Source organism: Apteryx rowi, unplaced genomic scaffold (assembly GCF_003343035.1).
Source record: "Apteryx rowi isolate R43461 unplaced genomic scaffold, aptRow1 scaffold_96, whole genome shotgun sequence".
NCBI lineage: Eukaryota > Metazoa > Chordata > Aves > Apterygiformes > Apterygidae > Apteryx > Apteryx rowi.
Window position 1 is genome coordinate 316949 of NW_020451271.1, and position 22302 is coordinate 339250.

A 22302-nucleotide genomic window follows, 5' to 3' on the forward strand; every position below is an offset into this window, starting at 1 on the left:
AATGAACACCAGGTCAGGGAGGTCCCGTGGATGGCGCTAAACTGTACCTCAGGCGATGAGCACGCAGGAGCCTCTGTGCCGCTGTAATTTATAAATATACAAAGAGGGGGAAAAGAAGAACCCCAAGCAATCAGTAACTGATATAAAGAGCACAGAATACATTTTATTAAAAAAAAAAAAAGTGGAAAAGGAATAGGAAAGGCACCCGCCAGCCCCGGTGTCTCCGGGCCCACAGCGGCGGCCGGCCCGGCCCAGCCCGGCTCGGCTCGGCCCCCGGCTCCCCGCCCCGCCGCCGTGTCACGAGCTCCCGCGGCCGGAGCATGCGCGGCACCGCCCCAGTTGTTCCACCGCCCGCGCTCTTCTCATAGCGGCGCCGCCGGGACTTGCGGGAGCCGTTGCCGCTGCCACTGCCTGTCTGTGTGCTGAGGCTCTTCCGCGAACGGCGGCCGCCGCCTGTGTTGAGGTAAGAGGCGGGGAGCTGCCGGCCTGCGCCCCCCTTCGGCTCCCCCCCCACACACACCCGCCGCCCTTTGTGTGCGGGGCCCGGGGCGGCGCCGCGAGGCGGGGGGGGGGGGCTCGCGCCGGGTGCGCGCGGCGGCGCTAACGGCTCCCGCGCGAGGCGAAGCGGAGCCGCCGGCACCACGGCGACGCCGTGGAGGGCTGGGGGGAGAGGGGGGAGCGCGGCCGCCCCGAGGGAGAAGCGGTTTCGGTTTTCCGCCCGTGGAAGCGGCGCGTCCCTCTCTCCCTTGCGGGGCGCCGGGGCGCGGGGCGCCGCCGGGCCGCCATGTCGTGCTGCGGCGGGGGCGCTCTGCGCCGGGCACCGGCTCGGGGGGGGGGGCCCGCGGCCGCCGCCTCGGAAACGCTGCGGCTGCGGGGCGACGTGCGAGCTGGGCTGCGAGGGTGGCTGCGGCCCTTTGTTACGAGCGAGGCCGACTTGGGGCTTCTGCCGGCTCCTTCAGGCTCCTTGTGAGACCGCTGCCTCTCGTCTGGTGCCTGTGCGTTCGTGAGAAGACTTGTAGGCGCTTGTAACACCTTCTTTTAGGCTGATCTAATGCTGGTTTAGGGGTGGGATGGATTTTGGGGCCGGGGAGCCCTTCGGGTCTGAAATAGAGGCAGCAGATTTCGGAGCTAAATGCAAAATGAGAGCAGCTGCTCAGAAGCTAATTAGACACGTATCAGAAGAAATAAAGCCTCAGTTATTAGTGGAGAACGTGTCTCTGGACAGTTGCTCTGTTCCTGATGTCTCTGCCTGACCTTTGGGAGGCTTTGTCCTGCGTCTCCCTTAAAGATAAATTTTTAGTTCATAGGTTTCTAGCTGTTYTGAAAATCAAAGCCAATGCTTAATAGAGGTACTGGTTTTATGGCCTGCTCTAATTTATCCATATGCCACAATCATAAAATGCTTCTTTTCTTTTCTTTTTCTTCCCCCCCTCCTCCCCCACCTCCCCAAGTCCTGGCTGCTGCTTCTTTCAGAGGTAGCAGTTGCTACATGCTGGTCAGGCTTGGAGTTCAGTTCTTAAACTACATTTAGCTTTGTCATTCCAGACCTGAAAAATATGTCCGAAAGCCCATCTTGTTCCAGCTATGCCACTTTGTTATGTTAGAGATTACTTCTACTTCCAAAACTTCCTGCTGATAGCCTAAGGATATCACGAGTGCTGCGTTTCCTTGGGTCCCTCGGGCTGGTGATTGGTTACTCTCCTTTGGTAAATAAGATCTACTTAGTCAGAAGTGCTGACTGCTGCGTAGCAGCATTTCCAAGCCAAAGATACTCAGAAAAGTGGGGAATTCTTTACGGAAGAGGTCTATGAGGTTGCTAGCTGGATTATGACTGCGTTTTTCCTGCTCCACTCTTTCCTTTTGTTTTTTTTAAAACTCTTTCACTTTTGCTTTTCTAAAAACTTTTATAGGTTACTGCGTGTATTTAGGAGTATATAAATGATCAAGGCAAATGATTCTGTAGATCAAGGCAAATCACCATAGATCTTTAAGAGAGGAAAGGAAGCTAGTGGCTCCTCTTTTGTGGTAACCCTCTAGCTAGCTCCTGTTTAAGGCTGTTTCAGAGTCTGTTTAAACTCTTGTTTATACTGTGGATAACATTAGGTACAAGTCATGGGCAGATTGTTCCTGAGTTTACTGGTGGTCTCTTACAGTGAAAATGACTATCAAATGGTCATAGTTTAAACTAAATACACTGTTTTTTGGAGTCTTAAATACTTAACTTCCTTTAGCTAATTAAAGGTCAGATAAGTGTTAAAACTGCTGGTGCAGAAACTGAAAATACTCCTTTTTGACATAAAAGCAACAAAGATACATGCTCACTAAATGTAGTTACAGTGGTGACAATTATTCTAGCTATTTAGTTGGAAACCCAAAAATAGTAACCGTGGAGTTTATAGACAGGAAGCTAAGAGCGGCTCCTCAGTAGTGTTGACAAATGCTTGGGTTTTGTGAACTTCCAGCGGAGAAGACCCGGTGGCCTATATGACAGTAAAATGGCAGGATAAGCTCTTGGAATATTTCCTTAAGTGATCAGAGAACAAATGCGTGTTTAGCTTTGCTAGTGCTCTCCTACAGGAAGTACCGCACTCCTCTTGGTAAACTAGAAGTTTGAGATGGGCTCTGTGACAAACATGACCAGGAATCACAGTGCAGAGTGGGAGTGGTCTGTGGAAGAAAAACTAAAGCTGGTGGAGGTGTAAACTAACTAGAGTGTGGAAATTGGTCATTGGGACCAGAAATCCAACAGACCTTGTGCTGTTTTCTACCTAGCGTATAAAGTCATAGCCCACTGTTAGCAGAACCCTTTTTCCCTTTCCCTCATCACCCTAAAACAGGGTGTCTTTGCTGTCTGTGGGGAACATGCCTTCATAGTGCTTGGGGAGYGTACTAATTTTGAATGACTCTGTCAGTGCTTGAACCTGTAGTTAAATTTACCAGCAGAGATGTAGCTTAGAAGTAGATTGTGTGCCTGATGCTGTAGATGGTTTTAGAGGTATCAGCAGCAGAACGCCAAGTCCGGAGGACTGCTTACCTGAGTGAGGGTTTCATTGGATTTGGACTTGCGTTTGCTATTGTTATGTTTCCACTCATCCAAAACTGACTGTTTCAGGTCAATGCTGGCTTGAAACAGAATTTTAAACTTTTTTTTAATTGCATGTTTAGTTTATAGTTGAGACCTGGAAGCTCTTTTATATTTGGTTTAGTTGCAACAGTTTGACAAAAGCATCAGTCACAACTAGCTTTTACAATGTAATGGGCCACATGTGCACAGTTTATCAAATTGGTATCTCTCATCAGATTTCTGGTACTCTTTTTTGATCATCTGATTGTGATCTGCCGTGATACTGGAGCTGTCAGGCAGTTTGCTGAACAATTAGAAACATTGTCGATGGCCTTAGTGTGATAAGAAAAGTCTCCTCTGTTACTGCAGTATAACATTAGGCATCAGGGTTTTTTCATCAACTTAAATTCATGAGCTTCTCTAAATGTAGATATTATGTAGCAATCACTTTCAGCCTGGAGTTATTTCTAAATTGTTATACAAATAAGGATTTATAAACTATTCATTGTATGACAATCCCAAAACTGGAAGCTTTTAATAGGGCTGCCATTAACTTCATTCTCAGTACCTCATATAACTTGCAAAAACTGTGTCTTATTTTGTCTTCTTCCATTTGTCCCCCTCCAACTTAAATGCTTACACAGTTTGAGATGAAACATTTTATTGCTCTTGTGCAATGAATTGCTCTTCTGTTGGCCTCAGCAATAATGTGAGTGAGGGAGTTAATGAAAATAATGGTTCCCAAAGCCTCCGTTAGCTGGCTCTAGCAGAACTGAGTGTCAATATGGTGCCTTAGAGGATCATGTGAAGTTGTGTGGAGTGTGGTTGTGTGTGTGTGTCCTGCCCCTTCCTGTTATGTTGCCACAGGACTTTCCCAACATCACATGAGAGACAGGCTGAAGTCTCCCTGCATTTTGAAACTCTCCGCTGGCTGAGTCTGGCTGGTTTATGGTCTCTTGCTAAAACTTATATGGTCCAAATGGATACTGGAAGCCAGTTGTCTTTAGTGGCTTCTTAATGAAACTTCAGAACCCATGGAAATTTTTAGATAGTCTGAATGACAGTGTGAAAGCTTCCACAGTTGTATATAAAATACCCCCCTACTTACAATGGGGGGGGGCATGATTTTTTTTTTCCTGTTATAGCTCATCATCATTGCATCCTAGTGTCCTAAAGTCTATTTGCAATACTTCTTTTGGAACACAGTTTCCCTGTATAGGCCTTCCTCATAGTTGAGATCTAAGCCTTGATGACACTGAGTGTAGTAAATAAAGCCTATTATAGAAAAACCATTGTGGATAACAGATTAAATGGCTAGTCTTAATGGAGTTTAAATACAAGTGCTGGGTATTTGTAATGCTAAGACTTACAGGCCACAGATCAGCCGAGGATTTCACAGCTTGCTCTTTTTTTGTTGTTTTAAGTTGCAATGCTGAGTAAATGTTTCTGATGAATCTGACCATTTTGTTTGTTTGCTTTTCTCTTCATCCTTTTATCCCAGTGAGACTGCATCAAAATGTCTCTTTACCCTTCCCTGGAAGATCTGAAGGTGGACAAAGTTATTCAGGTATGGTAAAATGTGGTAGACTTTCATGAGGTTAGTTTTAATGACAATAATAGAGCTAATGACTTTTAATCTAGGGGAAGAGGGACTTCTAATGTAGGTATGAATTCTTGTTTTGCCATTATACTCTGAAAGGAGGAAACAAAACTATGGTTTGGTATAATGTGATTAATGCTTATTTCACCGCTGTTGAATATATTCATTTTGTTTTGCTAACTTGGGTAGTTCTTTAATGTGTTGATATGTGTACCTCATTTTTTATATGATCTTAACTAGACAAACATGAATAGTCCCTTCTCGTACTACAGGGCAACTCTGAAGTAATGAATAGGTACTGGCTGAACTAGTAAGCTTGCTATTCCTGGTGTTCAAACCTGTGGCAGAAAGCTTTCATGATCGCTTGGGCTCAGAAACCACTACTGCCTCTCTTAACACCATAGGGAATTGCACACTTGTCCTTTGCTGCTTTAGGATAGTGACTAGCTCTCATGATACTTTAGATTATCACATTTGTGTAAACCCCTTTGTGCGTAAGAGCATTGGTAGCTTTTATTATTAGACAAGATGAAAATAAAAACAATGTTTGTCAAACCAAGTAATGAAAGACATTTTAATGAATAAAAATTCTACGAGAAACTTGACCTTAAAGAAAGGCTGAAGAAGCTACGGAGAATCCTATTACATTTAAGAGAAAAAGTGGAAATTGGGTAAGCTGGATTACTTCCCTGCTTAAACAACAGAAGTGAGTTATACTCTGTTTTAAGGTGTCCCTTTCCATCTCATTGGGAAGCAAGTGAGCAAACTGCACAGAAAAGCCTGTTAACTTCTCTGCTGTCCCACAGTAGAGTGCCTTAGTCTCACCTATTATGTATGTGGGGTGGGAGTCTTGAAGTGGTAGGCTCTGTGCTGGTRATCGCTCTCCTTCGTTTTTCTTATCTTTCCAAAGTCCTCTTGCTATGGTCAGGTAACACCGAACTAAAAAAGCAGTCTGGAGCCAAGAATATGGTCTTTCAGTTTTTTAAAGACCAACTGTTAGTGTTCATGTTCCAATGAAAAATATTAAATGCAATCTTCCTACTACTTAACTCCTGTTACTACTCAATGAATATGTGATGAAATGCAAAGAGGGTATTGATGCTGAGTCCTGTAAAACATTAAACTGTAGATTTATGTTGTGTCATTTCATAGAGCAGGGACTCATCTTCTATACTTGTCTTGCCAATAGTCTCAGCAGGGCTTATTAACTTGGGCAGCGGTTCATGTTCATGTGGCTACGCCTTTGTCAGCTCTGTTACGGTTTTTCACAGACAACTAAGAGTAAGCCCTGAGAGGTTTCCATAGGGAGCCGGACAAATTATTCGGTTAACTTAGTTTATATCCTCAGTGACACTAATCTCAAAGATCACTTTTCCAGAAAATACTTCATGCTGGATGTATACTTGCTGTCATACTTAAAGACTGTCCAATCAAAATTTGTAGTAGGATTTCAGGAAGTTCTACTGCTTAAGTGGGACATCAAGCCAGACAGTCTGTAAGGAAATTCATGCAGTGGGTGGGACAGAAAGGAGGAGTCAAGAGCATTTGGTTACAGATCCCCAGTGAAAAGAGCTGGATATTCTTATTGCTATCATCAAAGCAAAAGACTTGCCCTTGAACAGTTATGTGACAGTGTCTCACTTTATTAGGAGGAACTAGGCTGTGTACAAGGTATAGCTGTGACAGGGGAAGTAAAACATTGTTACAAAATGTCATTATTTCAAGAGTGAACTGTTCCAGTTGCACTGTTCTTGGTAGCAAAGACTAAATTATTTGCCTTTTGTATAAGTGCAATGTAAAGATGCTATCTTGTTAAATACAGCTGAGAGAACTTATGGGGGGGAAGGGAGCAGAGTACTGAGAGACTAAGTCTCTAATCACAACAAATGAGTGAGATTAAAAGGACTGCTGGTTAAAGTAGAAGGACTCGTCATATTAAATATTCTAAGCTATTTCTGTTGTCCACCATTTGAATCGGAGGCTTTCCTTCTAAATGCATTTGATATTGGTAAATAGTCACTTTTGCTCTAAAATTCTTTCTAAAAACAACTTCCTTGATAGAACTACTAAGTCTACTATTTTTAAGCATTATTTCCTTAAAAACACTGGGTAATTTGGCCATCGTGTTGAATTAGGTGATTCATGTATCCTGTTCAGCATAATGTTTCACTATGTCTTTAGTGGTTTTCCCTCCCCCCACTCCTAACCTTTCAACCATGGTAAAGATACTGGACTAGCTATTTCCATCACAGTTAATAAGCCTCTGAGATACATTTTTTTCACTGATTATGAGTATACAGGGCTCAAAAGGGGATAGCTCACATATTGGGAAAAGGAAGGAAATAGGCCTACTTTAATGATGTCTCTTACATTGGAAGTTAATAAGCAATATAGAAACTTCTAAACTTAGTGTGCTTGCTGTAATGTCAGGCATTTGAACTTCTCTAGAAAAGAAATTTAGAACATTCAATTCTTTCAGAACGTATTAAACTAGTAGCATCTAAATTTTATGGTTGTAATGATTTACAAGCAATAAGGGACACTAACTCATGAATAGTCCCTGCAAATTGCCATGCTCTACAACTGCTGTGATCGAGCTGGAAAAAATGATTACAAAACACTCTGCGAAAGGCCATACTTTAAAATGTAACTAACTTGCATTAAACTTCATTGACAAAACTTTATGAATCTTTTAAGGAGATCGTAAGCTCTCTAACTAATAACAAAACCAGAACTCAGATTGACAGTACAGCCTTTCTGCATTACTGTAGTTTCTTTTCTGAGGAAGGTAGAAGTTGATCTACTGAAGTAGTTCAATACAATGTGCTGCAGTAGCATTGAAGTTATTTCAGAGAAAAAGGTTGACTTCAGAGCTCCAAGATAAATGATGATTAACATTTAAAAAAAGATACTTTGTCTCCTGGCTTCATAATAAAGATTCTTTTTCTTGTACAAGATGATGCATATGAGTTTCTTTGCTCTTAGGCTCAGACCGCCTTTTCTTCAAACCCAGCTAATCCAGCGATTTTGTCTGAGGCCTCTGCTCCCATTCCTTATGATGGAGGTAAGCTTATGTACTGTATAGTATCCTAAATGTTTTGGAAAGCAGTTATAAAATACTGAAGTTTCAGAACAATCAAAAATATTTATAAACATGTAGCTTTATATGCTGTTTACCAGGGGTGAGATGGTCCTTTTTTCGGGAGGGGGTGGAATACCTTTTAATGGAGGAGCCATAGAATTCACAAAACGGTGTTTACTTCCTGAAGTGAATTGTGGCAAACAGTCACCTGTCTCCTGACTTGTGGAAATCTTTTCCAAGTGAGCCTAGCATAACAAGATCTACTGTCTGTATTATTTGAGTTCTCCTTAACTCTTACCTCCAACACTTAGATCTTCTTATTCATCACCTGTGTGTTTAAGCTTTAGAAGACAGCATGAGTTTGAATGTCATTCCTCTCCACGCTCAAACATACGAGCTATCTTAGGAACAAACAAAATACAAATCTAGATCAAGGGAGAAGTACCAAGGAGAGTGAAACTTAATATTGTCACAGTAGCAGCAAAAAAAATTTCTGCAGACTTTTTGAGATCAGTGAGCCCAGTGTAAAATCCATCAGATCTAAAGCTACCTGACTCTTATTTTATTTCATTTTCTTCCTTTTCCCCTATGCATATGTGCATAGACAAACTAACCTTATGAAAGTGTCCAGGTGGCTCTTTGAGGTGTAGAGATATTTTCGAGGTCAGAATTCTGGGCTAGTAAGTTATACTTGGTCTAAAAGGCCTAAAATCTCTCACCAACATGACCAGTAACAGTGCTGGAACAGCTGTCGGGAATGCTGGTGGATCACATTAAAGCTTTGTGGATGTAACCGTCTCCAGTTCTCCCCTTGGCACTGATGTGTCTAAGAGGTCTGACTTTAAGGTAGGAGGTTGTATAGTTCATGAAGGATCAACCTTTCCTTGATTCTTTCCAGAATAGATGCACATGTAGCCTAACCTTATCTGATTAGACTTTAAGTTTGCTTCAGCTTCTTGGTAGTATTCTTTCTGCTGTCTGGAGTTTGATTTGTCCTGTGATTTTTGTGCCTACCGTATTGCTGGCCATATGACATAGTTTTGACATCAACTTGTATGTGAATAGCTCAGGAGCTGTGTGGCTGAAAACTGATTAATCGCTCAAAATATCCCAAAGGAAGGGAGGCCTGTCGGTCAATCTGTAGGACATGTCAATCCTGCAGGAGAATCAGTCAGAATATACAACACCAAGAGCTTTCGGGCATTTTCTGCTAACAGGAAGACTCATTGTTCTGAATGAGAATGTAGTAGAGCCAGCAAAGATGCATCCTGCATTGTCATCTTTGAAGAACAAARTAGAATAATGTAGTAGCTGCAGAAGTCTTGTACAGCTTTAGGTGTATGTAATCCTAGGGCTCTGGAAAAATGCAAGCAAAAGACAGGCATAGAAGAAACGCTTATTAAAAGCTTATTTATCAGTAAAACTTTTAAGTTAATACCTCAATCTTGCAATGAGATCAGACAACTCATGTGAAATAGAAAGCAAACTTGACCCCTGAATCTCTTATGGAGCAAAAAAGGGTTTTCTGTTATATTAGCCCTTACCTTGCCAAGGTGTTCACCTTTGTGTTCCTTCCCTGAATAGTCATTTTCTGTTTCTGGTCAAATATGGATTCTTGCTGTTTTCATACATACTACCYTTTAATGATCCCTAGGAAGCTCTTTTTTTTGTGAATCGGGGAGCCCTCTTTCTTTCAAGGCTTTCCTTTATACCACCTTACTTTCCTCCAAACAGTTTTTTTAGTCCCCATTGCTTCAGTCAAAATGGCTAGTGGACTCGGTTCTTCTAACTGCCACTTGTTAAATGGCGCCTTTTGCTTATTTATGGAATATTAGAGCTCATATCAAGCTTATTTCCAAAGTGGCTTGAATCAAGGTCTGACAATTTAGCTTCCTTTCCTTCCATTTCCTGCGATCCATTCTCTCAGGGAGAGAGCAACCTCCTACTACACTTTAAGGGCCTTGTTTATATTCTCTTGATATAGAAGTGTGTCTAAAAAGACTTCATTTTGAAGCTATGAGAAAATGATAACTACTTTCTTACAAAGATTATTAAAGCAGACCTCACTGTAGACCTTAACTTCCTGCGTTTTATAGGAAATTACCATGTCTGGAATTTAGAATGTGTTTGGCATGGATGCTTCTTGACAATGCTGTCCTTTACTTGGCAGAAGAGCATAGCATGTAGGTTCCCCCCCACACACACACTTCTGTTCATGCTGTTGCCTTCATACACTGTCCTTAATGTTTCCTATATTCTCCAGTAGTTCCCCACCAATTGCCCAAAAGCTTTGGAGGAAGGACATGTCTTCATAGACTGGAGCATGCTCTTGCTTTCAGATCACATCACCATGTGTCTAATGTTGTTTATGCCATTAAGGATGTAACTTGGAAGTTCTCTGTAAGTTTTGAGAGGCTTTTTTAATTAAGAGAAAAAGAACTACTTGTCTAGCTACTTTTTGTAAACTGAGGTAGAATAACAGTCCTGGTTCAAGTGGATCTTTCAGCAAAATTTTCAATTACATATGTTACACTATCACAAGACTTGTCAAAATAGAATGTGAAAGCAATAGAGCAAATTTGTTCTATTAAAAAAATGATTATATTGACAGTTTTTCCCCCCCTTCTCTCCTGTAGGCTTATATCCAAGACTGTATCCAGAACTTTCTCAGTACATGGGACTGAGCCTCAATGAAGAAGAGGTGCAGAGAAACTTGCCAGTGGCAACAACTGCTCAGTTACAGGGTGTAGGTACCAGTCAAGGGTGTTTTAGTAAACAAAATTATAAAGACTAAATGTATACCTACAGTTCTAGATAGTAGAGTACTAAGTGCCATATTTAATTGATGAACGAATTGCTCTAAGTAATAGTGTCTATTTGCTCTGCTCTTTAAAAACTGAGTGCTGTATTTTTCCAATTTTGGGGGAGGGCAGTAAAACTGGTGTTACGATTTAATTTGTGCTTTTCAATATTGCTTGGTATGAAAGCTGAAACTAAATTGTCTGGCTGTTTTGTTTTAATCAGCAACTGGTAACACGACCTTCTACTAATTACATGGTAGCTCCAGTGACTGGAAATGATATTGGAATTCACAGAGCAGAAATTAAGCAAGGCATCCGGGAAGCAATTTTGTGTAAGGATCAAGATGGCAAAATTGGACTTCGCCTTAAGTCTGTTGACAATGTGAGTATAGAAGGTTGCTTTTGCTTGTAGAAATACTAGTACTGAAATCAATTAGTAGTGAAATTAGTATACACCAGACAATTTTGTGACTGTGTAAGTTTACTTATCCATCATCAGCTTTCAAAAATCTCCCAGTAGATCAGAAATGTAGAGGGCTTAAGCTGTTTAGACTTGGATCTAAATTTACAGCAGCAATTTCTACTTTCAGTATTTTTGTAGCACCTGAGAACTGTGTAATGTGTTTTCCACTTTGAAGTATGGAATTATCCTTGCACAGTTGCTACAATGCTTGTTAGCAGTTCAGGACTTTTACCTCTAGCTTCATGAAAGCATTGGGTGATACTTGCAGTTCAGCTGTATGCAGGGAAGTACCTGTAGTTTATAAGTACTTCCCCTTGTGTTGTTCCAATATATTACTGGTGAGAAAAGGAGAGTGAAAGTGTCATCTTTACAAAGCATAAAGAGTAATTTCAGAGTAGGCTTTTTCTGGTTTCCTTTACTATGGTTGCAGCTGCAAGAAGACTTTTAAACTGCTCTGGAGCTTCTCTATTTTGATATCTTTTGATTCTCGATGTGGAAGAATGCTACTCTTTTCTTGCGAGATCACTTAATCTGAATGGCAAAAAATAAAACTTGAATACAAGTTTCAATACATTCTTAAAGTGCTTCTGTAGTCCTTCTAACATAGGAAATGCTAGGGATTTCCTAGACATTGCAGTTCTCTCCCTACACATAGTAGGGAGAGGAATATTTACCTCTTTTAGCCTGACGTGTTTTACTTGTGKTTTTTTGGGGGTACTTTGACTAGAAATAATGTTTAGCACCTTGTTATTAACGGAGGTGCTAGCAAGTCATTAGCAATATGCAGTTGAAAGCTAATGGGGTTGAGAAAGATTGGAAGAGCCTGCCATAGAGTTCCTAGCATTGCTGATGTATTTTTTCCAAATGTATATAGACTTTGTGATGCCTTAGAAAGGAATTCTTAGTTAAATGTGCGAGCAGATGTTATCGAACTTATCAGTACTTCCTTGATCCAGTTGTTCAGACTTCTTGTTAAAACAGAATAGTACTTACCCCTTCAAATAAACACAAGCACAGTATTAAATCCTTCTTTCTAACTTTATTTCAGCATTAATTATCTTTCATAGTCTTTTAGAGACATCTAGAAATGGAGACTAAAGTTTCTAAGTGCATCTTAGAGATACCAACCAAATGGACAAAAGGACTTGTTAATTGTATTACATACATAATGGGGAAACTCTGAAGGGCTGTATGTTCTGTTATTGACTCTCATCTTTAAGGAAGATTATTTTTATTTTTGTATTCGCCCTTTCTTCCTTTGTAGGGTATATTTGTCCAGTTAGTACAGGCAAACTCTCCAGCATCTCTAGCTGGTCTGCGATTTGGGGACCAAGTTCTGCAGATCAATGGTGAAAACTGTGCAGGATGGAGTTCTGATAAAGCTCATAAAGTTCTGAAACAGGCTTCTGGAGAGAGAATTTCAATGATCATTCGGGACAGGTAAAACTAACCACAGATACAGAAAGTGGTTGTTACTCATCTAAGAGTAATTCTGTGGGGTTTGGGGGTCTGCTCACTTGAGAAGCACTGCAGGCATTACAAAAACTGTCTGCCTGCATAACACTTCTGAGGAACTTTAATACTAAGTTCCCTTTCATGGGTTACTGTAGAAGTAATTATTAACGCATAAACTTCAAGTGCAAATATCTTGCCTGGATGTGTTGAGGCCTAACATCTTTGAGGGAAACTAATGAATGCTAGCACAAGCCAAATTTAAGTTCTGAACTCAAGAATTCTGTGCTCCTTCTGACACAACTTGACTCTTGCTCATAATGATGGGAAAAGCAATAAAGATGTACTAATATTCTGAATATTTTTGTACAGAGTTTAAATCTTCCTTTGCATTTGTATTTAGGCATGGTAGTTTTCTTGTGAACTCCACTTATGCATGAATTTATGCCAGCTTTGCTGAAAGTAAGCTTGAGGAATTGATAGAAATTTCTGTTGCTGGATATGAGCATGTAGTTAGTTTTATGTAATGATAATCTGACATTCAACATAAAGCCTGTAGGCTATGAAAAGACAGATAATGTGATTTGACTAAGTACGTGTCTTCAGAAGTTTATTTTCTTTTTTTCAATGTTGTTTCTTGTTTAAGAACCAAGCTTGAAACTGATGGAGTAAGACTACTAGCATACTACTTCTGTCATGTATTAAATCAAAGTACTGTGGCCAGTAGATAGCCTCTTCTACCTGCCGCCTCTTCTACCTGCCACCTCTTCTTCCCCCCAACCCCTTGCTGGATTTAGCAGCTTGTTAAGACACAACCTTGAGGTTTTGTGTTTATAAGGCAGTGGTAATGTTGATGGGGAAGCCTTGATCTCCAGAGTCCTGTGGTCTCTCTACAGCTGTTAAAACTGCCTGCAGTAGTTTAGCTACTTCTAGCACTTGTAGACAAAACTTGCATTTCAGTGCACTACTTTTTTTTTTTCACTTTAATATCTACACAGAGGGTGGAATGCAGGTAGAATAAGATTGTAAACAAGTTTACATACCCATGTAATGTGACTTCAGCCTGGAAAGAGAAGATTAAAATAGAGAATACTTGCCCTTTCAAAAAATGAAGTTAAACCCAACTACTATGAAAAGTAGTAGATGTATGAGTGTTATAATTCCTTTTTGCAGGTCAAAGATACTGAAATAGTGTTTTGGTTCTTTTTGTGGTTTAGTAGACTGGGAATATGTTCTTGTGTTTTAAGTGTCTGTCTTTCTCACAGGCCTTTTGAACGAATTATTACTATGCATAAAGACAGTACAGGGCATGTTGGTTTCATATTCAAGAATGGAAAAATAACCTCAATAGTGAAAGACAGTTCTGCTGCAAGAAATGGACTTCTTACAGAGCACATCATCTGTGAAATTAATGGCCAGAATGTAATTGGATTGAAGGTAAAATAAGCAGTGTGTGTATGTACACAAAAGGATTAGAATGTAATGCTGAATACTCATAAAATTAATTAAGAAAATGGAGATCATGAGACATCATGTACTTGACTGGAGAGACAAATGTTTTGAATTTTCTTTAGCAGTTTTATATCTATAGGTAGAACAATTCATTCTCTTTTTCTTCATGTTCATTAGGTTGACCCTCAGTGTTTATCTCTAGTCTAACTTCAATGGCATAAGCCTAAAGCATAAGCTTCCCTCTGTGCCCGTGTCGAATTCTAGTAGGAATTCTGTCTATGTATGTATTCCTCCTTCAATCAGGATGTGTAAGATACAACTTCATAAATGTTTGGTTATCAGTGCTGCAAGTTCAGTGACTTGCGCTGAAGGTTAAATATTCTGAACAAGGAGTTGTGGGTCTCCTGAAGTTGTATAAACCTGTCTAGAAAATGCTCTAACTGCTGCTTTATTAATCATCTTGGGTGATGTTGCTCATTTGACTTCTTGTTTAATAACAGGACCCCCAGATAGCAGACATTTTGGCAACAGCTGGGAATGTAGTGACCATTACCATCATGCCTTCCAGTATTTATGAGTATATAATAAAGAGGTAAGTGGTAAACAAAGCAGTCATGGTGTTGATTATTAAGTTGACGATTTTTTTTTTTCAGATTAAATAAAGTATAATTACATCTTGTCATGAGTGCAAACTTAACATAAAGGCTGGATAAGGGAAAAGTCTGAAGACTTATTTAACTTCATGGGTTTACTCAGACTGTATCTGGTTTTGTTTTTAAACTGTTCATATGTCAGCAACACTTGTCTGCTTTTTCTTCTCTTGAAGAACCTAACCAGTTCTAAGTATAATATAAGACTAAACTTGAGTTTCCCAGAACTTTTGAAGTGTGTGGATAGCACAAGTTGTTACCTTATAACTAAATGTTATTTCTAATGCAGTTAACTCTGACATCACCGCATCCTACCAAGAACAGTGGCGCAGGGGGGGGAGGTGAGGTGCGGTGCGGGGGGGGGGGTGGTATGGCGGTTTTTTTTTTTTTTTTTAATATAAATTTGACAGCACTAGCTAGCTTTCTGTAGCTAAATCCCTTGCAAAGTTATGGTTTTCAAGTTACTAGAAACTAATGCTGCAGCTTTTTGAATGCTTCAGGTATAATCAGACCCCTGCCCCTCTCTCCATGGTATGTTCTTTTAATTAAAAATAAATAAATAAAAAAATCAGGTCTAGACTGCCACCATTTCTGCCCCCTCCCCCATACTGGTGATAATTTATTGCTTGCACAAATGTACACACCCTGAAAGATGTTGGTATTACAACTCAGTTGCTAATAAAGATGCTGAATATTCTGTCTTGTATGTGCAATTTGATGCAGCTTTTCTATACCAATGTACTTACTGCCAAAAATGGTGGAGTAAAAGGCTAATTGTTAAATTGTATTAGAGCTAGCAATGATAAAGATACAGTGACTAGAAGCTTTAAACAGATCTCATGTTTGTCATACGAAACTGAATGTCTTTTCCTTTTATTTAGGATGGCAACTAGCATTATGAAAAGTTTGATGGATCACTCAGTTCCTGAAGTCTGAACTTCGGGGTGTGTGTGTGTGTGTATATATATATAATGACAATTCCACTAAACTTGGGCTATTATACTCAGTGATTTTTTTCTTCTGCACATGAGCCTTTCTGGAAGCCCAGAGAAGATATGCTGCATCAAGCATTTGCATCTGTTATGGCTGGGAATGTTACAGTTCAACATGTTATCTTGTTTATTCACAAACTGTAAAACTTGTAGCCTTATATGCTTGACAAATGTGAAATTCCAATTGCGTTATGACTTCTTTTAATAGATCTCTTAGTTTACTACTACTGTAAGCCATTGCAACTAAAGGAACCAGATATCACTTGCAAAGTTACATAGTTACCTACAACCTAGAACAATGCTCTGCTTTGTATGTTTCAGACAAAATGAGTATTTTTATTGCTTTGTTTGCAAGAGTAGATTTGAAATAGCATATTAGAAATATGGCTAGTACTACTTTATTTTTTTGTTCTAGTAGATTCTTTTTATCCAAGAATGCCAGCTAAGCTGAATATAGCTAATGACATTCAGTAAGTAAGCATATTAAATAAAAGTAGTGTACGGATATACTCAAATCTTCTTATTCTTGTTATACAAATTGTAATTAATATGCTTAATCTCTTGCCTTAACCATGTTCTTAAGAATTCAGAAATAACCAAATAAATGACTGAACCCTAGATCATATGTGTGTGCTTATACAGATGAGCAAAGAAAGTTGTGTGGGGTTTGTTTTGTTTTGTTGGGKTTTTTTTTGGTAGGTTTTCACCAACAACAGCAACAAGCTAGGAAATACAGTTTAAGATCACTTTCTAAATAACCTTGCCCCTTATAGTGTTAAGATCTAAATCTACAATTTAAAAAAAGCTACTATATTCTTGAAATTTGTTTATCTGTTCAATAAGATACGCTAATTGTGTAGTTGCAACTTTATTATATAATTGTTTGCTAGGTAGGGCCTACACAACTGAGACCTTAAGAAGTTAAGTGATCTGAAGTTAAATGGCAGTTTGGGTGAGTGATTTCCTTTTTTAATGCTTTGGTCTAGGTTTCAGCTGTGCCATCTAAGATTACTGAGCTGTAATTTTTTTTATAGTGTCAGTTAGCCTAAAGTCAAAGCACATAGTTCTGGTTTATTGTTATAAGTATTACTAGTGGGGTAAGGGGTGTTCATGTGTGAAACAAGTTCAGATGTTCTTTCTGAACTAACTTGGATCCAGAATTGGTGTGGGGAACTTGAACTGAAGTAGCACTTCAAAGGGTGATTTAAGAACTCATATAATAAAAAGTTTTGCAGAGTGGGTGCAAGTATGAACTAAATAGCTTCCTAATTAGGGGTGTGGGTTTTTCTTTTTGTTCTGTTTTTTTAGGAAGTGAAAAAATAGTTACTMGGGCTGGGGCAGGAGCCACAGAACACTCAATTTTCTTCCTGGGTGAACTGTAAGTTCAGTATTGTTTGCTATTCCAGTGACAAGGATTTGGGTTGGCTTGAGGGCAGGACGCTCTCTTGTTGCTCCTTGTTTCTCAAGTGAGTTTCTGTTATGGTTTACACCTAGTTATTACATCACCTTACTCTGGTACTTCAGTTTGTGGTGGTGATCAAATTTATTATGGGAGATGCTAAATGACTCATCCCTGGAACCCTTGAGGCAAGAAGCACTTACTGGCAGTAGYTGGTGACTTCATTTAGAGTGGCTATGACTTCAGCCTTACTGAAGATATGACCCATGGCCTGTAGTGGTGCTCATCAAGTCCCTTGGCACATGAGTTTCTTTAGCTATGAAATGCTGCTCTCTCCAGCTTCTACTTAGGAATAAACTATGCAGCATGGGCCAGGCCTATACCTACCAGGCTTTAGAACTCCTTATTACAACCTGACATGATCTTTGGCCACCTAAAACCTTACAATTCACCAGTTTACCAACTGGTAAATACAATAAATACAAATACCAAATTGTAAATACAATTTACCAGAAGGTAAAACAAGTTACAGTGGGGATTGTGAATTCATGGTGGTACTATATGCAGAAAACCTAACAGTTGTGGGCCAGGGAGAACGTAGTCTGGTAGAGGTAAACATGCAAAGATAGGCACAATTAAAACAACACATAAAGAGCTTCTAACTCAGTGCAGAAGTCCCTTAGCCCAAAATAAGACATCTTCAAGAAACTAGAATTGTGTGTGCTCAAAGATATAGGAGTCCAGGAATATTTAAGAACTGATTAAAATGAAAGGTAAAGAAACAGGTCAAGATGTTCTACTGCAAGATTTTAAGACCAGTAACAGCATATATGAGATCTAGCTTAATCATTTATACCTATGACAAAATTTCATTTTGCCAACATTTGCCCTTTACCACATACTTGCATAAAAATCAGTTAGTTATCTGCTGAGCCAAATGGGTAACATAGATGAAACCCCAGTTTACTTTAACAACATACATACAATACATTATTGAAAAAAATTGATTCAAAATCCATCATAATAAAAATTTCAGGGAATAATAAAAAAGCCACTATATATCAAATGCCTGTAAAACAATGCTAAAGAAACAGMTGCCTACTAAAATAGTTGTTAGGTGTCAAAACTAAGGCAGTATGTCTACAGCCTTACAGGAGGGACTGAATATCTTCTTTTGGAAGAATGCTTGTCCTGGACACATTCACAGAGCATCTAACAGCAGCAATAAAGAATACTATCAGAGAAATGAATATTGATCCTGTGGTCACACTTGGGGGAACATCACAACTGCAGGGCCTTGTTGCTGTAATGAAGAAGCCATTACAAAAACATTTGAAGTTTTCATCCTCAGAAAAGCTTTTTGCCAGGGAGCATGTTCTGAAGTCCTATACGGAAAACAAGTCTACTGCAACAGTGCTTTGTCACTGGATTAAGACAAGGGATTGGATAAACTCAGGAGCTTAGCTATATGGTTTATGAAATGCTATTTAAATTCCATCCAGAAGATGATTTGAGTTGAAAGGTGAGAACTGTGGACACACAAAACATGAAGGGGAAGATGGTTAGTGACAGAAGTGATGAAAGGCAGAAAAAGCATCAGACAAAAGACTAACTTCAGGCACACCACTAAGGAAAAATTTATATCACTATATTACATGTATGTATAACAACTTATCTGTTATTTATGTTTGGCTTCCTTTCAAGTTAATACATTAGTTTTTTGGGGGTTTTTTAATAGGTAAAAGCAACATAGAATATGCTCTTATTCTTCTCTATGCCTTTGCAGATAGCCACACTTGGAGACTAGTTAGGGGACCAGACCAACCTCTGGTCTGATCAATAGCTGCCTTAATAGGTGTTCAAGTAAAATTTGCTGTTGTACACATCTTCTCTAGGCAGAAAGGTTTACTACATATGGACATACATTATGTAGTGAGACATGACACTGAGTTGCAAACTTCCTTAAAGACTTTTTTAAGTAAGAATGCAAATGCTTATTTTTTGAAACCAATTCAAACAACATGCTATGATGCATCCCACGTAAATCAAACAATGACTGCAAGTTAAGAGCTCTTTAATTACAGAAAAATAGGTCTTTAATTTCATCTCAGATGTCATTTAAGACAAACACTTTCAAGTACAATAGTCAATGAAAAACAAATGCATACAGTATGGAAGTTAAGAGCTCTCAGTGAAGTCACCATAAACTAGAAAGTAGTAGCTGAACAAAGCTTCCTATCTAGTTGAACTTCAGCAGTCATCATTGCAAACAGTTAAGTTTCTTTAAAAGGTTTGATTTAAAATAAGAGTTCATTTACATGTCTGGAGGGAAAGGCACTTAGTATTGCAGTTTCCAGAACATGATTTGTCTGTCTTCCCCTCCTGTAATAACACTGTTGCATTGCTCATTCATCCACATGGACATTATTGCACCTGGGAGGAAAAATAGATTCAAATTCAAATACAAGTGGAATACTTAGCAGGATGATAAAATAGATCTTTTAAAACCATTTAGGATCATCCAATCATTAGTTTAGATTACATTGACATCATATATACTATGCATGTATACCATACATACACCATATAGTAGGCTGCTAGGTAATTGCTGTTCTTATCCACAGCAATACTCTCATGCCACGTTGCCTCAGTTTCTTTGGGAACCAGAGGCAGAATGTAAATTGCAGCGTAAGTGCAGATGATGCACAGTGGCAAAAGGATTCCTTGGGATGAGGGGAGAAGATTGCTCCAGAAAGTTTAAATTTAGACTCTGCCATTTGGACTTTTTCCCATTAAAACTGTATTAGCATCTTACTTCTAGCATATGGCTAAAAGCCCATTTTAGCTACAGAATGATCTCTGTGTAGGTCAAGTTCAAGAGTACAAGCTTATAGTAGAAAAGTTTGAAATAGCTGTTCATGAAAGCAGCCTTAAGAGCCTTGAGATAGCATAGCTCGTGCAGACTTTTTGGTTGCTAATGCACTGAAGACCAGGCATATGCATGTAAGACAACTTTTAATCCTTACCCATAAGAATTTCACTGGTGAACTGTACTTAGTTTGTTGTTAGACTCACAGTCTGGACAGACTTGACATCAAAATATATGAAGTGGTCTGTACTGCACTTTATTAGGACTGTGAGTTAAAACAAAACATTGATTTTGGGGATGCTACACAAATTCGACTGCCTTGTTATTCTTCCACCCTTGATCCATCCCAGCTCATCTGCCTTTGGTCAGCAGTCTTGTAAAAGGCAAGATTCCTCCACCGTTATTAAATTTCCTAGGAAAATCCAGTGGACCTACTTCTAGTTTCAGTGTTCCAGATAGATAACACTAATATCAGGAACCACTTACTGATCAAATGATTCTCAAACTTGTCAAAGCCAACACAATTAGATAACAGGAATCTTGCATTTAATTTGAGAACAAGAATAGTTCAGGCATACCTGTATGTCCTTTGATTCTTTCAATAACTTTTCCTCCAAGAAGGTCCCAAATCAGTAATTCACCAGACCAACTTCCTGATAAGATGGTATTTCCATCCCATTTGAAGCACCTGCAAAGTAACTCCAGTCAGTTCACTTCAATCTTTTGTATAATGAGAGCTGGACACTTCTGAACTGAGCAAGCCAAAAAGAATTAAAAAGGGACATTTAAAACTGAAGGAAGCTACTACTTTTAACACAGTCCCTCTGGAAAGGTTATTCCCAAACTATTTTAAAGGGTCATGGCCCAAAGTTGCTACTGACTGCACTAGACACAGCTTCTTCCTCTGCCAGGGGGATGAAATACATCCCCGTTACACAAGAGGATCCATTCAGCTGTACTCGTCTACGAAAGTCATGAAAGACTTTCATGAACTACCACTTTCCATTTGTCACTTCATGCTTCTGAAACAGTCATTTGACATGGGAAGAGATAACTTCCTGGGATGCTTTTGCAAAACATACTGATGGAATCAACAAGATGTGCAATATAACAGGATTCCATGTATGGCTGCTGTATTTTTACTCCAGTAACTGGATACTGGAGTATCCTGGATGCTGGAGTACTCATTCCAGCAGTTTACCTGCTGAACTATATAGGACTGCATGTATTTCGGTTAGCAAAGATACCAGAAGTATTAACTGACTGCAGTTTCATTATAACAGCCAAGCTTTTCTTAGTTTATCCAAACAAAAAGGAAGCATTGCTAAATAAAGATTACCACCAGAGATGATTCAAGTAAAAACTGTCTCCCCATTAGAAATTTTCGTAGCTCAGAGCTTGTTAGCTACAGCTCTCACCATTTTTTGTGGAAGTTAAAGTTGGTCTGAAAAAAACAAGTTGTTTACTTAGATACTTGTTTGTGTCCACATTTGGAAACCTTGACCATAGCGCAGAACATTCTAGTATGTCAGACTTTGCACTTTGATCTATTGATTTAAGTGACATACTTCTTGGAAGTCTTTAGTATTACTGCCCTTTCCATTCTTTAAAAAGAGATTTCATGAAACTGCTGTGGCCAACCATCAAGCCATTTCCAGAACTGACTAAACTGGGCAATGCAACTTCACAGTCTGTATTTTCTCAACATTACCTCTGTGGCTCATCAGCAGTTACAGAAGAAATAAGCATTCCAGTCTGTACATCTATTACTTTAAWACAGCTGTCCTCTCCTGCACTGAGTAGATGTCTGCTATCTGTACAAAAAAAACCAAAAAACAAAAAACAAACATGTTTAGACATGCAGCTGTAGTTATCAAAGTAATCTGCAACACAGCATGTTGGATGTGATATTGCCTGACCTATTTAATTTACTGTAAAGTATCTATAAATAAGTCTTCAAGAAAGCAATGATAAACATAGGTCTAGAGTGTAGTACAGCCTTGTGTACCACTAACAAGTTAGTGAAGAGCTGTGTCAGACCAACATATCTGACCATTCTCATTATATTAATAATTCCAATACCAGGAGTATACTAATTAAAAGTGGCAATAAGATTCCCTTCACAACTCCCTACAATTTGTATTAGATACAGAAATCCTACATACCAGGACTAAAAGCAGCATTGAACACAGTCCCAGAATGACATGGCAACTGGTGCAACACTGTCGCTGTAGTAACATCCCAAATACTAATGGTACCTTCTTTGGTTCCAGATGCTAGCATAGTATTTGCAGCGTTTAGGTCGATTGTATTTACCTAGGAAGTTAAACATCTCATTATTCTCCTACTCTTCTTTCATGTGAGCCATTGTGAGATAGGTTTTAAACATGCACAAAGCAAGCCCATCATCCATAAGATTCCATTTTATTTACAAAAGGCTTTTGCATTTAATTCTGCATCATCCTTAATAAAGCACAA

At 39.2% G+C, this 22302-nt stretch overlaps 2 protein-coding genes across 5 annotated transcripts in view; one reads left to right on the plus strand and one right to left on the minus strand.

The window, feature by feature from the left end:
• Positions 1–325: 325 nt before the first annotated feature.
• On the plus strand, positions 326–16174 carry SDCBP (syndecan binding protein). 2 transcript variants are annotated; one of them, XM_026092305.1, is made up of 10 exons: positions 326–463; positions 4566–4631; positions 7650–7728; positions 10383–10492; positions 10771–10929; positions 12275–12450; positions 13728–13899; positions 14415–14506; positions 14854–14905; positions 15446–16174. In XM_026092305.1, the coding sequence occupies exons 2-9, from the start codon at positions 4581–4583 to the stop codon at positions 14855–14857; spliced, it is 843 nt and encodes a 280-aa protein (XP_025948090.1). In that variant the 5' UTR covers positions 326–463; positions 4566–4580; the 3' UTR covers positions 14858–14905; positions 15446–16174. The 2 variants fall into 2 exon arrangements, with proteins under 2 accessions (XP_025948090.1, XP_025948089.1); XM_026092304.1 differs by lacking the exon at positions 14854–14905 and having other exon boundaries at positions 327–463.
• Positions 15502–22302, minus strand: part of NSMAF (neutral sphingomyelinase activation associated factor) — a 36467-nt gene continuing 29666 nt past the window's right edge. Inside the window, exons 27-31 of one of the 3 annotated variants that reach the window (XM_026092303.1) lie at positions 21990–22140; positions 21536–21638; positions 20403–20512; positions 19274–19388; positions 15502–18484 (exon numbers count right to left, since the gene is read on the minus strand). In XM_026092303.1, coding sequence (XP_025948088.1) covers positions 19294–19388; positions 20403–20512; positions 21536–21638; positions 21990–22140 — 459 coding nt within the window. In that variant the 3' untranslated portion in view covers positions 15502–18484; positions 19274–19293. Of the gene's footprint in view, positions 18485–19012; positions 19389–20402; positions 20513–21535; positions 21639–21989; positions 22141–22302 lie in introns of those variants that run through there. The other 2 variants (XM_026092302.1, XR_003257962.1) reach the window with 2 other exon arrangements.